The following is a 15,019-nucleotide window of genomic DNA, read 5'->3' as shown; positions in this document are numbered from 1 at the left end:
TGATCTTTCTCTCATTTCCTCCTCTCCTTCCAAAAAATCCCTACTCTGTTGTAGTCCTACAGCTAGTCCCGGTGTAAGTTTCCCTAACCAGATATCCCAGGTCCTGCCCTCTACAAACCCCATGTTTGATTTGCACTAAAACTCTCAGTCCCATGCCAGATGACTCCCATTCCCCACCCTTGTTTCTCATCAGCTTCCAGTCTTGCTCTCACAACGCTCCACCTTGATAACTACTTACAGACCCTGTGCCAGTCCAGCCTCCCCAGACTCCTTGAACAAACTCTCTTTCCCTCTGCAGATCCTCTGTCTCCTGTATGTTTGCATCAAACAGCTTCTTTCATGTTGGGGGAAAAGAAAAATTCTGAAAAAAACCTGGAGGTAGAGACCTGGCCTCAAGAATTTCAGTGTGAAAGGTGAAGGTTAGCAGAGCTAAACACAGTTGGAAATAGCCTTTCGAAAAAAGAAGGTAACAACTTGAGTAGCAGATGCTGCCCCATTGCAAAGGAATGAACTGGTGGGTGAAGTTCAGTCCTTCGGTGCAGGGGGTGGACTACTCAGTGGTAGCTCTTATTTAAGACACATCATGGCTCTGAAAGGCCTGTTGGAAGTGCATGCCATGAGACTGGCTGCCTAGAAGCCAAATAATAGTGAGTAGACAGAGAAAGTAATATGAATGGGTTGAGAAAGTCTGTCATATATGTAGAGAAGATTTTAGAATTGTGCGTATTTACCAAAAACAAATTGGCAGAAGACTGTATTGAGACTTCAAACTGGATGGCTGCAGTCGTAACATCCTAATGCAATAAACTTTCCCAAACTCATTTCTTAAAACATGCATCATCTTTAAGGGCAAAATTTTGCTCTTTGATACTCAATCCTAATTCATGAATCTATACCAAATACCCTTCTGCAGCCTGCTGATATCATGAAAACTGTGGATACAACATGTGGCAGGAAGAGCTCCACAGTGTCACCCAAGGAGAAAATTTTGCCTTCAGTCCCATCAGGCAGCTGAACTGCTTATGCAAGCTTCTGCTGCACTCAGATGATTTTGTTGATAAATCCACAGTTATGAGCAAGGTAACAGAATAAGAGCAGTTACAACACATTGCTGTTTTCATCAGTAACATTACACTGAGAATGGGTTAAGAAAGGCAAACCTCAGGTAGTAGTGTTATGGTGGCTGTTGCCTGAAGTAGCAGCCTGTGAAGAGCTTTGCATTTACTGCTGTGAAAATGCCACAGAAGATCTGACTTTGCACGTTAGGAAGATCGGCTACATTTTCCAACAATTATCTACGAAGCCTAACCTCTTCTCTCAGACAGTGACAAACCACATCACTAGATCTCTCATTAAAAAAAATGTCAGGAACTTGGTGTGATTTTCTTACTGCTCAGCCAATTGCTGAAACCTCTTCCCTGCTAGATCATAGAATGGTTAGAGTTGGAAAGGACGTTAAAGATCATCTAGTTCCAACACCCCTGCCATGGGCAGGGACACCTTCTATTAGACCAGGTTGCTCAAAGCACCATCCAGTCTGGCCTTGAACACTTCCAGGGATGGGGCAACCACAACTTGTCCAGGCAACCTATTCCAGTGTCTCACCACTCTCAGAGTAAAGAATTTCTTCCTAATGTCTCATCTAAGTCTTCCCTGTTCCATTTTAAAACCATTACCCCTTTTCCTATCACTACACTCCCTGATAAAGAGTCCCTCCCTGTCTTTCCTGCAGGCCCCCTCTAGGTACTGAAAGGCCCCAATAAGGTCTCCATGGAGCCTTCTCTTCTCCAGGCTGAACAACGCCAACTCTCTCAGCCTGTCTTCACAGGAGAGGTGCTCCAGCCCTCTGATCATCTTTGTGGCCCTCCTCTGGATTCGCTCCAACAGGTCCATGTCCTTCTTATGTTGGGGGCCCCAGAGCTGAACACAGTAATGCAGGTGGGGTCTCACCAGAGCAGAGTAGACCAGCAGAATCACCTCCCTCGACCTGCTCACTTGATCAAATGTCATGGTAAGACATTAGGATTTTCAGACAAGCCTTGGTCTGAAAATGCAATTATGGGCGGATTCTTTGCTAACTTACAGTTTGCCAGTTAAATAATGCAAAGACAAGTGCAAAGCAACGGCTGAGAGGTGAAACACCACAGTAGTGATTTGCCAGCATCCTGTATTTAAAGCACAAGGATATGAATTAATGTGTAACAGAAAGTGAATTGGGCCCTGTACTTCTGTCTATGAATGTACTGACTGTATATATTATTTCTGCTGCTTGGCTTCAGCATGAGTTTTCCACTGCAAGGGTGTCAGGATTTGTCTCCCTTTCTTTCACCCCTGCCTTGGAAACACATCCACTTGAAGAAAAGTCAGCCATGAAAATAACTTGAATTCTTCCACTCACAAAATTCTTGACCAAAAGGCAAACTGTTCTTGAAGCACAGCTGACATTTCAAGGTTTGCCTTCTCAAGTCTACACCAATTATTTCTGTTTACAATTTTCTTCAGAGAAAGAGGAAGAAAGGCTACTCTAGTTCCATAATATACTAATTTTCATTCACTATCAAGGTTCTCCAAGTGCTTTCAAAGCACAAAAAAAACCCAAACCAACCCCAAACCCAGAAAAGTTTCTCATTCAGAAAGGAAAGATGTCCTGGGTACAGTTACGCAGAGCATCTTCTCATAGAATTAAGTAAAGGACTGGTTCTCTATTCCTTTTCCCACCACTTTAATACCTCAGTGCAGCAAAGCACATACTTTGCTGGGTTGTGATTACACCCACAATGAAAACTGAATAAATGCTTTCCCGAGCTGAATGCCCAGTACCAGCAGCTTTTGCTCACAGGACCCTCACCGACTGCAGCTGGGCCTCCCACATGCAGTTTCAATGGCAGATGCTGAATGCCACCTAAATATAGGAAACCACCTTTTCAAAGCCTGGCTGAGGAATGCTATTGATGTTTGACACGTTCTAGGTCTAAATTAAACCTTACCCATTTCTCCCCAGAAGAAAGGGTTGATTCCACCTGTTGTGCAGTTGTACACCAACAGGTTTTTTGGTCTGGAAAAGAGAAAGAAGTATTATTTTAAGGTGTGAAGAAAAGCATGCAAAGCTTTATTAATGGAGCATGAAAGCTAACAGCCCAAGAAATAGTAACATCAGCTCATAAAAAAAAATGCAGAAGAGTTAATTTTTCATAAATATGAATATATATTATAAAAACATGAATTTTTTAAGTAACATTCAGTCAGATTCTGGAAAGCATATGAAGTTAATAGATACAGATGGGGTTAAAGAAAAATCACCCATATATCACGTATCAAAAATTATAAAAACAATAAGGAAAGCATGCATACTGACAAATTTCTGATTTTTTTTTTTTTTAGTAGTTTCTCTTAGTATACTGTAAATAATTGGCCCAAGCCAACCTCAGGGACACATTGTGTACTTTGCAATCATTTACTTAATCAATATGATTTGTGTTACTTTTAAACTCCATTTGTCAATCCATTTCAACAAAATTCTCATTTTAATATCAAATAAAGCTTGGCTGTTATTTGCTCGTGGAACTAAACATAGATCATACCAGTTTTATTTCTTCCTTTGATACAAGGCAAGGATTAGTCAAAACAGCTTTTTTGATCTAAGCCCGCCTTGCCAAGGGTGCAAGCAATGCCATCAAGACTGCATTTTTCTTACTCTGCATTGGCAACTGAAGCCATCTGACAAAATGCTAAAGGAGGTGAGACCTGGCCTCAAAGAGGAGATAGCAGCTTGGCTGGAGGATACAGCATCTCAGTGCTCCTAGGGTGCCAGTGGCGCTCAGAGCTTTTCTCCATCGGAGGCTGCCTACGAGGAACTTTTCAAAACTCCTGTGACTGAAGCGACCAGGAGATAGAACCCCTAAACCTGGGATAGTAAGTCTCACACAGTAATACCTGAAAACTGCATTTGGATACTGCACAGTTTTAATGGTGCTTTTTTTTTAATAACACTTTGAAATCACGGTACTTGACTGTACATTATTATCATTATTAATAACCCCTAGCTGACTTCTAGGGATCCTTAGGACTAATAGACATGTATCAAGCTCCAAATCCATGATCTCCTGTAACTCTTAATTACCGACTAGAAGCCTGATAGTGTTAAACATAAAAGTGGACAGTAGTGCTTAATGTGGGGAAACTTGGCATTATGGAAATCAATGCAGCAACTCACTAAGGACTAAATCTGTAATATGTGCCCATATAGAAAACTCCACCTAGTGCTGAGCCACATACACAGCCTGTTGCAAAGTGCACTCAAGTTACAGCACAGACTTCCATGTACTCCAGTGGGCCAGGCCCATTAAACACCAATTAAGAGGATTTCTTCATTTTCCCAGCTACCAATGAAGAGTCTCTCCCTGTCAATTTTTTTCCATTCTCCACCCTCCAGCTGAGTTGGCGACCATGGTAGAGTGTAGAGCTTCTACACTATGTAATGAGGATTGTGATTCTCTGCTAAATTTTAGAATCTAATTTCCCTCGGTAATGTCACCTTCCCTGAAGGATACTGACTTTCTAATTAGATGATTTGGAAAAAAAAAATAGAAAAAAAAAATTAAGCCATATATGCTATTCTTCAAGACAGCACCTAAACCTGAAACTGTCTCAGAGAAATTAAATTTATAGAAGGCTCAGGCTCCTGTTCCTAGTTTTTGGCTTGCAGGTTGCAAACCTTGGGGTTGTGCCCACCTATACAAAGCTTTAAATCAAGTTCTGCAATTGCTCCTTCAGGCTAATAACTATTTGTGTGGGAACCAGATTAAAAGCATGTATCTTTTGCCAATGAAAAGTCAGAAAAAATGGCACTTCTCCTACCATGGCCAAAGGCAGGAAGGTATCTACCTGTGTGCTGATATACTGCTCAACAGCACTTGTTCATCTCCTCTTTCAGCTTTATGGACAGGCCATAGCTCTCTTCATCTCTGTGTGTGTGTAAGGGGAAGCTGTATTTATTTTTCCCAGACTGTCTGTTGCTGATGCAGAGGGACAAAATGATGAGAAAAATAAATCTAAAGAGCTGGTGAGCTGCCTTTTAAGATCCCTGCATTTAGGTTACCGTATGCAGCTGTTCTCTACTCTCAGTTCAGAGGGCTTACTCTGTCTTTCAAGTAAAATATTGCTGCCTTTTATTTGCCTGGTATTGATTTCTCAGCGTTGCTTAAACCTCTGGAATAATTCATGTGGTTTACTCTGTAGCACTTCCTAACTAATGATTAAAGGTCAGAGCCAGAGGCTCACAGGCAATCTTGAAACCTTAACGTCACTTATACATACCCTTCTCAAAAACACAAAGAATGGCTTTTTTTTAGATCATCTTCTCTATCATATGAGCCCATAATATATTTATACAGTGCCATGTTTTCCAAGGAAAACACAAAGAAGCCAGTTGAAAAGCAACTCAGTGTAGCTGCCTGGGCAAGGAGGCCCAAAAAACAGCTGTTGTGAAGCTGCGGTAAAGCTCTCAGACTTCCGAAAAGTGACTTCTGAGAGAGAGAGGCTTGTCAGCTGAGCTTACACTGTACTGAGAAACAGGTCCCACCTGCAGCTTTAGAGATTTCCTAACTAAAGCCTGCCTTTATTGCTTCTGCTACACTCTTAGTCCTTGCCAACCAGGAGAAGAAAACATGAACCAACAAGGTTCTTGCACAGGTTTTTGATTGGCTTCTAGCTCCCTTTAAAATCCTGGTGCAGGCAGTAAATGCCCAAGTCCATCAGAAAGAGGAGTGCCTTCCCACCTGTGCACAGCAGTGTACCACCCAGCCGCAAGGGTGAGGTTGATGGCGACGTCTACTGGAATCATATCTGCCACCGCTTCGTTGTTGGCGATGACGGTTCGCAGAATCCCTTTGCCCGCCTGCAGGACAAAGGAAAAGAGACACTGACAGTAACACCATGGTAAGATTTCATCAGCTTGGAGCGAAGACAGACCGTCATGTTAGCACTTTTCAAAGCTGGTACCTGCTGCAGAAGGTTATGTGGTTTCTGTGAAAACAAAGATGGACCTCACGTGGATCCCACTGTTCTATATTTGCAGAGGAAGTCTAAAACACGGTGATGTCTGTGCTGAGTGTAACAAGAAAAGCTGTGACTCTCAAACTCAAACTGGAAGAAATACCTTAGGAACAAGATATATTTGAATTTACTGTAGTAAAATTCCCAGTGATACCTGATTTTCTTAAACAACTCAGGCAGAGAGAGGTCTGAGTGTCCCTCAAAGAAAATAGTTATTTTAGAAATGACACCAATAGGCTTTTTGAAAAGTTCCTCCTTTTCCTTTCGATGTATTCACACTCTCCTCTTTTCCAAAGCTGTGTCTGTTAAGCACAGAGATACAGTCAAGATATGGCCCCTGCCTTGAATAGTTCGCCACCCAATGAAAATTGGGAAATGAATGAGTGAAAATATGAAGTACTGACAACCAAAGAGAAGAGGTAGGCAAGAAGAGAAGATTTTAATTTTTCTTGGGTTGGAAGTGCATTTGTCACTGGATCAGGCTCCCCAAAATAAATATATTTAACCTGAATGCTTAACGAAGGATTTCCCTGATGACCAATTAGTCTTTGGAGGTTCCACAGGAGACACTTGACAACAGATGGCAACAACATGGCAGACTGAATCACAGAGGACAATTCAGCAATATAGAAACGTGGAGGTGAAATAGGGTGAAGGAACTTCACCTAGTGTGTCAGGTATGAGGGCTGAACAGAGAAAATATGACCCCCTCCAGCCCCAATGGCAAAGTCAAGATTGCAATCAAGTTATCTAGCATGTGCGGGAAAAATTACAAGGAATTTGAGATTGATGTAGAAGCTGAGGACCCAGTGAAAGAGCTGGAAGAATAAAAGTGCTAGCGAAGCAAAGAAGTAAAAAATCCATGTAAAACCAGAGGGAGGGACTGAGTGAAGGGGCAAAGGAATATGCTCTACAGATCCATGAATATTTAAAAGTCAAAGCAAAGAAAATGCTACAGCATATTTTTTTTTTCTTTTCTTCCAACCTGACTCCCATTTCATGATGGAATAGCTCTCCAGCTGTGAAAGATGAAGTTTTACTCCAGCAACTAGACAGGAAGTGCCTAGTTGTGCAAAACCACTTGCCTGAAGTCTGGGGAGGTGAAAAAAAGCATTTAAGATTTGATATTAACTTGTAAAGCACACACCATTGTTTACTGGTCATTGCTGTATTTTTAGAGACGCCACGTCCTGTTTGGGAGGTTTTTATCTGGGTTGTTTTGTTCTCTTTCTCTTCCCCATCCTTTCCCTTCTATAATCAGATGGTTTTGTTACATTTCACAGCTTGCAAGTAAGGGAATGCTACTTATGACTGATTTAATTTTCACGAACTAAGACTTCTGAGTGGTCTCATCTCATCCTTGTTGCAGCTGGCAGAGGGATCATAGACAGACTCAGAGGCAACCAACTATGTAAGCTTCCCCACATGACTCCAAACATCCTCCTCAAACCCACGGCATGCATGTAACCTCTGCTGCCCTACACTGAACTGCAGTTATGCTTAGACATTAAAACTTTAACTTGCAACATCACTATGATATTTTTTTTTGTTCTTACTACTAATTTTTCAAGGGAAAAAAGGCAAAAATAACCAAAATAGCCAATCAAGCTCAGCTATGAATTTTCCACTGCTGTGAATCCATGCTCACTAGAGACCACTGTATGATCAACTATCACATTTTCACAGGTACACTAAGGACCTTTTTGAGGTCTTCAAAACTAGGAAGTTTGATGGACATGCTGCCTGTATTCAGAGCAGCATGTGACAGTCATATACATGGATGAATTAGATATTGTATGTATTCTGTATTTAATAAAGACTTCAGGTTTAAGTCCTCTAAGTTACTTTTTACATTGGAAATGGTTTGGTGCTTCTTTATCAGGTATGGCTTGATTTCTGTTTGCAGTTGCGGACTTTCTTCTCTTTAGCGAAACAGAAGCTACTTTAGCTGAAGCCTCCAAAACCATTTGTCAGTCTGACATTCCTGGACAGCCTCCCAACAGAAGCTCTTTGGGGCTAGTCACTATCCAGAACATGAATTAAAGCATGGTTCTGCCCTACAGCTTCACTGCCTTGCAGGGAGGAAGCTCTTTATATGTAATACAGAACAGTAAGACAAAATGCCTCAATTACAGTCCAGCAGAAATGTAATTAATTTCATTTTGTTTTTCAATCAACAAACAAAGCTTCTCCTCACAGCACCTGGAGCAACTGTAGGCGAAAGAAACATAATGAGACTATCAAGAACAACTTGAACTCCCATACTTCATGAATATTTAAAAGAGATATATCTATTTGTGGAATGATCAGACTCAAATATTAGAGTGGTGGCTGAGAAGAAAAATCCAATGGATTTGGATTTGGAGTTCAGATTCTGCCCAGATGATCCCAAAGATCACCTGAGTCAAATCCGAATCTGGGGAGTGTTTTCCACATAGGATGAGTGTGGGTTAGAAGTTAAAAGTGAATATTTAAGTGTGGGGGCAACCTTAAAAAAAACCATGAACACCGAAACACTTCCCTTTTGCTTTTTCCATGCTTAGTTAAGGCAAATAAAGCTACTTGACTAATAAATACACTTTGAAATACAGTTGGCCGAAACAGCTGGTTGTCATCACACAACTTCCAGGTAATCAAACTAATGCGTAACTCAGATGTTCAAGGGTTAATTTTCAAACTACGAAACAGGAATTACCAATTCACCATATCAAAGCACATTAATTCAAACCATGTATTTATTTATTTTTTTCCCCTCATAAGACCAAAAGTCTCTTGGGCTCCCTAATAATATATACCTTTCACTTCTAAATAACTAGTACCGGTCCAACTAAGTTCAGTAGCAACTGGAGATGGTACAGGACAAACACTGTCTGTCAGCACTGGCAATCCTCCTTTGCTTCTCTACATCACGGAATCTCTGCTCCCAGCTGATGCTAGTCAACACCACTGCCTGTGGGGCCAAAGAGCTGTTGGATACAGACAACAACCTGATCTCTACACCCGGGACCTACCATCTTTGATCTTTGTCTTCTTGATTAAGCCTCGATATAGTTACATTTAAAATTGTCATATTTCATCACTGAAGAGCTCAGTGCAGATGACACAAATTTCATTGTCTCTTTATTTCCTATACTGAAGAACCTCAGAGCTTCAATCCTGAACCAAAAAATACCATCCCTATTTCAAAACTATTTCAGTACAAGTCAAAGCTTTTATATAAAAGGGAAGGGAAGTTATTTACAACAGTGATCCTCTAAGCTCAAAATTTTTACCTTCCATAAAGTTAATCTGGAGATAAAGATACAGGCTGGCATCTGGGTGCAAAATCTGGCTTAAGTGAAACCTCCATTAGGTTTGCTGTTGCATTCAGTAAGGCTAGAATTTTTTTTTGCTTTTAAGAACAGAAAATAATAGTTGCTGGTAAGAGTGGCACAAGATAAGCATATAAAATATAAACTCTAGTGTAAGTTCCTAAAGCAGACACTATTAGAAAAAAATGATACATGGGCAAAAGTTCCAAATACTTAACCATTAGGTGTTTTTTACTTGTTGACAGATTAAAAGAAAAGAAAAAATGAAGGGAAAAATGCTTTCTAAATGACAAAAGATTTGATTGGTACATTTTTATATGTCTGAAAGCATATGACTCTGTTTCATAACGTACTGGCATATATACATGTATGACAGCTAGCTCCTGTAATTTGTTACTTAGGTAATTCACTTGTGGGGAATAGAGCACAATGCAATGGAAATCTTTTGTATAACATCTCTCTTGCAAAGTAACTCTGGAAATTTGTGTGACAGACATTTTTAGTGCTCAAAAGTAAACATAAAAAAAAAATAATCAAAACTCACAGATATCATTACAAAAGTTAGAACCTGTCACATGAAAACGTGAGGAGTGGATCTGCAAAATTACGGACCTGCAAACCCTTTCTTTATCATAATGATGACTAAACGTCATGAAAGAACACAGAAAACAGCACAAGATGCTGGAAGTTAGAACAGAGGGAGAGTCAGTACAAGCTTTATGAGCAGTCAGCAATAAGTAAAAGGCTGATAGACAATTATTTTAAAGAAACTGCGAGATGAATAGGACCTAATAACACTTTGTGAACACAAAGGATGTATTTGAGGGGTTTTGAATGTCTCTTTGATGTGTAACTGCGGCTTCAGATAAAAGCATTAGCTGGGATATACCCACCAATTTCACTAGTCCTGTGGATTCCAGAAGTAACTGTAAGTTTCTATTTATGCTCTACTTCAGGTACAAATAAGCTTTTTTAACAAGATGAAATCAGGATTTTATTCTGCTCTCCTATGATTGTAGACTATTAATCCTTTTATACACTGCATCAGGCTGATTACAATATAGTTTTTACAAAGTAATCAAGCTGGAAAAATCATACATGTACAAAAATATCTGCCCATAGCTATACAGCATTATGCATTGACAAATAGACCTAAGGCAGCGATTTTAGTTCAGAAAAAGAAAAAAAGCCAGGAGAAAAGGTATACAACTTCACTGTTTTCATCTGTTAAATTGTAATGATTGTTTTCATATTACAGGGAATATTTTATCAAGTTATTAATTATTTATCTTATGGCTTTGTTCCTCATCAGTTTGCACATTAGTTATTTACACCAGTGGTAAGCAAGAATATGGTGAATTATCCATGTGACTGGCAGAGTCTGAATTGATAGTTATAGACATTACTTGGGTGTACTCTGCACATGGAGAAATCCTGTATAAAGCAATTGCAAGTGAGACCCAGAATCTTTGTTATTTTGGAGCAGTCAGAAACTATAGCAGTGGACTTAGCAACGATACATATAAAGATAAATGAAAGGATAAATAATGCTGCCTTGTATTGATGGTATGGTAATCTGGCCTGGAAAATTAACTTCTGTTACATGATTCGAGCTTTGCCATCTGTGAATTACCTTAGTTTCAAGGATGCATCTTTTGCCCTTTCTTTGAAAATTTGGCCAAATTTGTCCAAAACTTTATTTTATTTTAGAGTTTTTAGAAATTGAAATTAATGTTTATTGAACCAGCAACATGAATACTCTTTCAATGTCCTTTTTTAAGTGCAGCATAAATAGACAGTCTTCTGGGTCCTACAGGCATATAGATGTATGGCAGGTGTGTGACATTTTCCTACCAGATTCAGAAAATTGCTATGATCCTTTTTTTGCACACAATTTCTAAGTGGAGCTGTAGGGTAACTTCAAAATTGCTATTTTAGTAACTCTAACTCCACTTTAAGGGGAGCTTAAATAGTAACTAGACATACCGCCACAAATATTCCACTTGTCCCGTTGAAGCTGTCAATCCAACCCTGCAAAAAAGAAGAATGATTACTATTTCTTTCAATGACATGTTGCTTACACAGGCATCGAAGTGGTGAAAAGGCTATAATGCTGTGGTATAGACAAAGAAGCAACAAGACAGCAGTTAAGATGGATGCCAGCCTATCTGGGACAGCTGCCAGGAAGCTAACCAGTACGAAGTACCTGATTGATTTTAAATAGGGGATGCATTGTATGCTGCCTCATTCTGTCTGCAACTTACCCACCAATAACAGAATCTAATTTTGTTTTTAGAAACCACTTCTTTCCTATAACAACTTGGCTACAGGAATAAACTCTGGCTTTAAACACTGCAGTGTCTTGGTGCTGTCACAATTGCTGAAAACAGTCAGCGTATTACATACCCTCTGACATACAACATGCAGATGTCACTGAGACTGATTTGGTTACTCCAGCTAATTTCTAAGGCAAGGAAGGAAAAGAAAAAATACCACTTCACTTCTGAATCCCATCCTACTTCAGGTCAGGGAAACTGCCACTTGTGGGAGCTGGAGTTAAAAGCAGTGATGAGCAATCTAACCCGAAACAGGTTATCATATCTAACAGAGTTTGCTCTGTCTTTCCAAGATGGGGAGCTTGGCCCAGAGACTTGGCTATATCCCAGCCATCTTTGGCATGCATCGAGCTGCATGAAAGCCAAAGGTGACTTTATGTTGCCTTTCCAATTTGGCTGCAGTGTTAGGGCACACTACACCTACCAGTATATTTAGCTTAGTGAATTATTTCAGTCCAAAAGTACAGCTGCATTTAATTACTGCGTGGCTGACATTTGTATCTGCAACAGGCCCATACAAGTGTGACTCCAGTGAATTCAATGACTACCAACAACTGCACACGACATTATCAAATGCTTTCAGGACCATGTGAGGTCTAGGGTGCTCATCAGGACCTCACTGCTAGTCTGATTAGACCACGGAAAGACTCGAACCAGAATGCATCAGGACTACAACCAACCCACAGATCTCATGTTTCCCCGCCTAGGACAGAAAGCCCCCTGTGTGTCTGTCTGGGCACAATCATCTGCGTGTAAGACTGTCTGTTGCAAGTCCAGCATTTTGCACCATTATTGTCCCAGCTCTTGTTATTATTGCTTAAATGCATTCTTTTCACTTGGAGACAGGAGTCTTTCCTGAAGGTGCTGAAAAAGGCTTGCTGTTCTCCTCCAGCACAGGTCCCCCTCCTCTTCCACACCCTTTCCTATGAACTGGAGTACCCGTTTCTCAAGCTGACACTGCTAAAAGTAGGAAGAGATCCCTGACAGCACTGCAGCTACAGCTGTATCAAAGGGCTCTCGGTAGGGAATTGCTATGTGTTCATGCTTACTGGGAATGGCTCATGCCAGCTAGCTCCCACGATGGAAGGCCTGATGATAGCAATGTTCAAGTTTCCTTTCTCTTGCTGAATCAGGTATTCTGACAAGGCTTTGGTGTAGGTGTAAGTGTTGGGCCAGTCCCCAAGCAGCTTGGGTGTGATGTCTTGAATGATGGATTCATCCAACCACCTACAGAAAACAAGAACATCATTATCCCCCATGCAGAGAGAGAAAAGTCTGAGGCAAAAAGGACCAGCGAGATAGGAATCCTCACCTGAAACACAGAATAAGCAAGTCACAGCCATTTAAGACAAAGCAAGGAGCAACTGTTTTTTATTTAAAACAGCTCTGCAGGAGAAAAGTTACTTTTGTCTTCAAAGGGCAAAATAACCCTGGTGAGCTTCATCCTATGATGTTCAGCTCAACTTCAGGTATCTATACAATCTCATTTGAAATCGATTTCTTGTTTAAATTAATCTGTAACATAAACATAGCCATGGTCTACAGATTCATGGAGTTTTCCCACCTAGCACTCTCACTAGTTAGCGCTCACCCTTAACCAACACAGTCCCTATATACTCCTAAGTACGTTTCAGGACGTTCTTGGTAATCTTCAGTTACTGAGTCAAGTAGCATTACAAAGGTCTCAAAAGCTAGAACAACATACTACAGAGATATTAATCCAGTAGCACTATTTACACTGTTAGATGTTCCTTTCTACTAGTTTTCCACAGCTTGTTCACATAGGAAGTTAGGAAACTGTCAGTGCTAGCTGCTTAAAAAAAAAAAAAAAAACCTCAAAAAACCAAACAAACAAAAAACCCCACTAAGTTGGTTTGGTTGGTTTTTTTTTTTGTTTGTTTGGGGTTTTTTTTTAAGGTATTCAAGTATCTAATCAATCAGAAGTAGTTACATATATACCTTTAAAAAAGTGGCCCTTGGCACGGTAGCGCTGCAGCAGGGGCCTAAGGCTCAAAGGCTCTTCCCTGGCACACCATTAAGCCTTCATTGGTCCTGTCAGCATTCGGGTCTAAAGGACAGGAACTGGCTGTACTTCCAGAGCCCTTGCACAGCGCTGCCAATCCCCGGCAGGCTTTCAGCAGGCTGATGTTACACCACAGAATCAAAGATTAACTCCTATAATCCAATTTGTAATTAAGTCAATGGACTTATAGTTCAGACTGAATGGGCATGCTCTCCCCAGGAGCACCACAAGGATCCTTACTTCACCCCTCTTTATCTTGAATTTCAGAAACAGGTGGAGGTCAAGGGGAGAGCAATAAGGTGGAGGTTGTCACACCTGAAGAAATACTTGATCATACCAACTTAAACATGAAAACACCTGATTGCTGAAAAGGACACTGCTTTTCAGATGGCTCTCATTAGACACAGATGAAAACATTACAGGAAAAATGTTGAATGAGAAAATACTGATACACTGAAACTGCAAAACAGTTTGCAGGGGAGGGTTGAATCCAGCAGATCTCAGTTTTGGAACAAGTTAAAAAGAAACTGAGAGTTTTTAGTATATAGAAATGATTTTTTTTTAAAATAAGAAAAGCCTTATGGAGGCACAGATACTTTCCTTTGTAACCCTAGTCCCCTCTTTCAGAAACAAGGCAGAAAAATTGTTTAAGCATAAAATATGAAGTTGAACTACGCAGAGGCTATAAGCAGCACACAATATTGACTTAATTTACAAAGCCTGTTTAGGCAGCCATTGAACCCAGCCTCCTCAGGGCCTCAGATAAATTACCATTGTTTGAATCTGTCGAGTAATTAATTATGAGGCTACCAAAAGGAGATGTCTATTTCTGTGGAGCCTGGAGGAAGATTAGGTTCATTCAGGAACTCAGTTTAAACTACATACCAGTCTCTTTTCCCTCCTCCTGTCTTTTTTTTTTAATAATAGGGGCTTATAGTTTAGTGTTTCTCACAAAGCAAAGACAGGTGTAGAAGTACAAAGAGAAGCAATTTCCCCTTGTCCTCATCCTTCCAGACAGGCCTCTGCATTATTTTAAGTGGTCATCTAGAGGACCACGCTCCTGCCTGTCTCAAAGTTACCAGCCTACCAGCTGATTCAATCTACCAGCTTTACCATCACAGGAGTGCTGAGCTGACACCTCTGACCTACTTTGAAGATTCTGAAACAGTAAATTACAAAGCTACTGCTTTTGCTCACTGCTGCAATTGCCCTGTAGAAACAAGAGATGAAAATTAAACAATTAGTAACCTCATCTTTCACCACATATATGCACCAGATTACTATGCCATAGAAAA

At 40.4% G+C, this 15,019-nt stretch overlaps 1 protein-coding gene across 2 annotated transcripts in view; it reads right to left on the bottom strand.

Annotated features, from left to right (window-relative positions):
• LOC104288624 (fatty acyl-CoA reductase 1-like) overlaps positions 1 to 15,019 on the bottom strand; it is a 78,117-nt gene that overhangs the window by 9,192 nt on the left and 53,906 nt on the right. Inside the window, exons 4-7 of one of the 2 annotated variants that reach the window (XM_009887449.1) lie at positions 12,751 to 12,928; positions 11,352 to 11,396; positions 5,778 to 5,896; positions 2,983 to 3,055 (exon numbers count right to left, since the gene is read on the bottom strand). In XM_009887449.1, coding sequence (XP_009885751.1) covers positions 2,983 to 3,055; positions 5,778 to 5,896; positions 11,352 to 11,396; positions 12,751 to 12,928 — 415 coding nt within the window. The remainder of the gene's footprint in view (positions 1 to 2,982; positions 3,056 to 5,777; positions 5,897 to 11,351; positions 11,397 to 12,750; positions 12,929 to 15,019) is intronic. The other variant, XM_009887448.1, reaches the window with a different exon arrangement.

Source organism: Charadrius vociferus, unplaced genomic scaffold (assembly GCF_000708025.1).
Source record: "Charadrius vociferus isolate BGI_N301 unplaced genomic scaffold, ASM70802v2 scaffold116, whole genome shotgun sequence".
NCBI classification, from domain to species: Eukaryota; Metazoa; Chordata; class Aves; order Charadriiformes; family Charadriidae; genus Charadrius; species Charadrius vociferus.
Note: the sequence above shows the minus strand (reverse complement) of the source record. Positions and strands in the feature narration are given on the sequence as shown.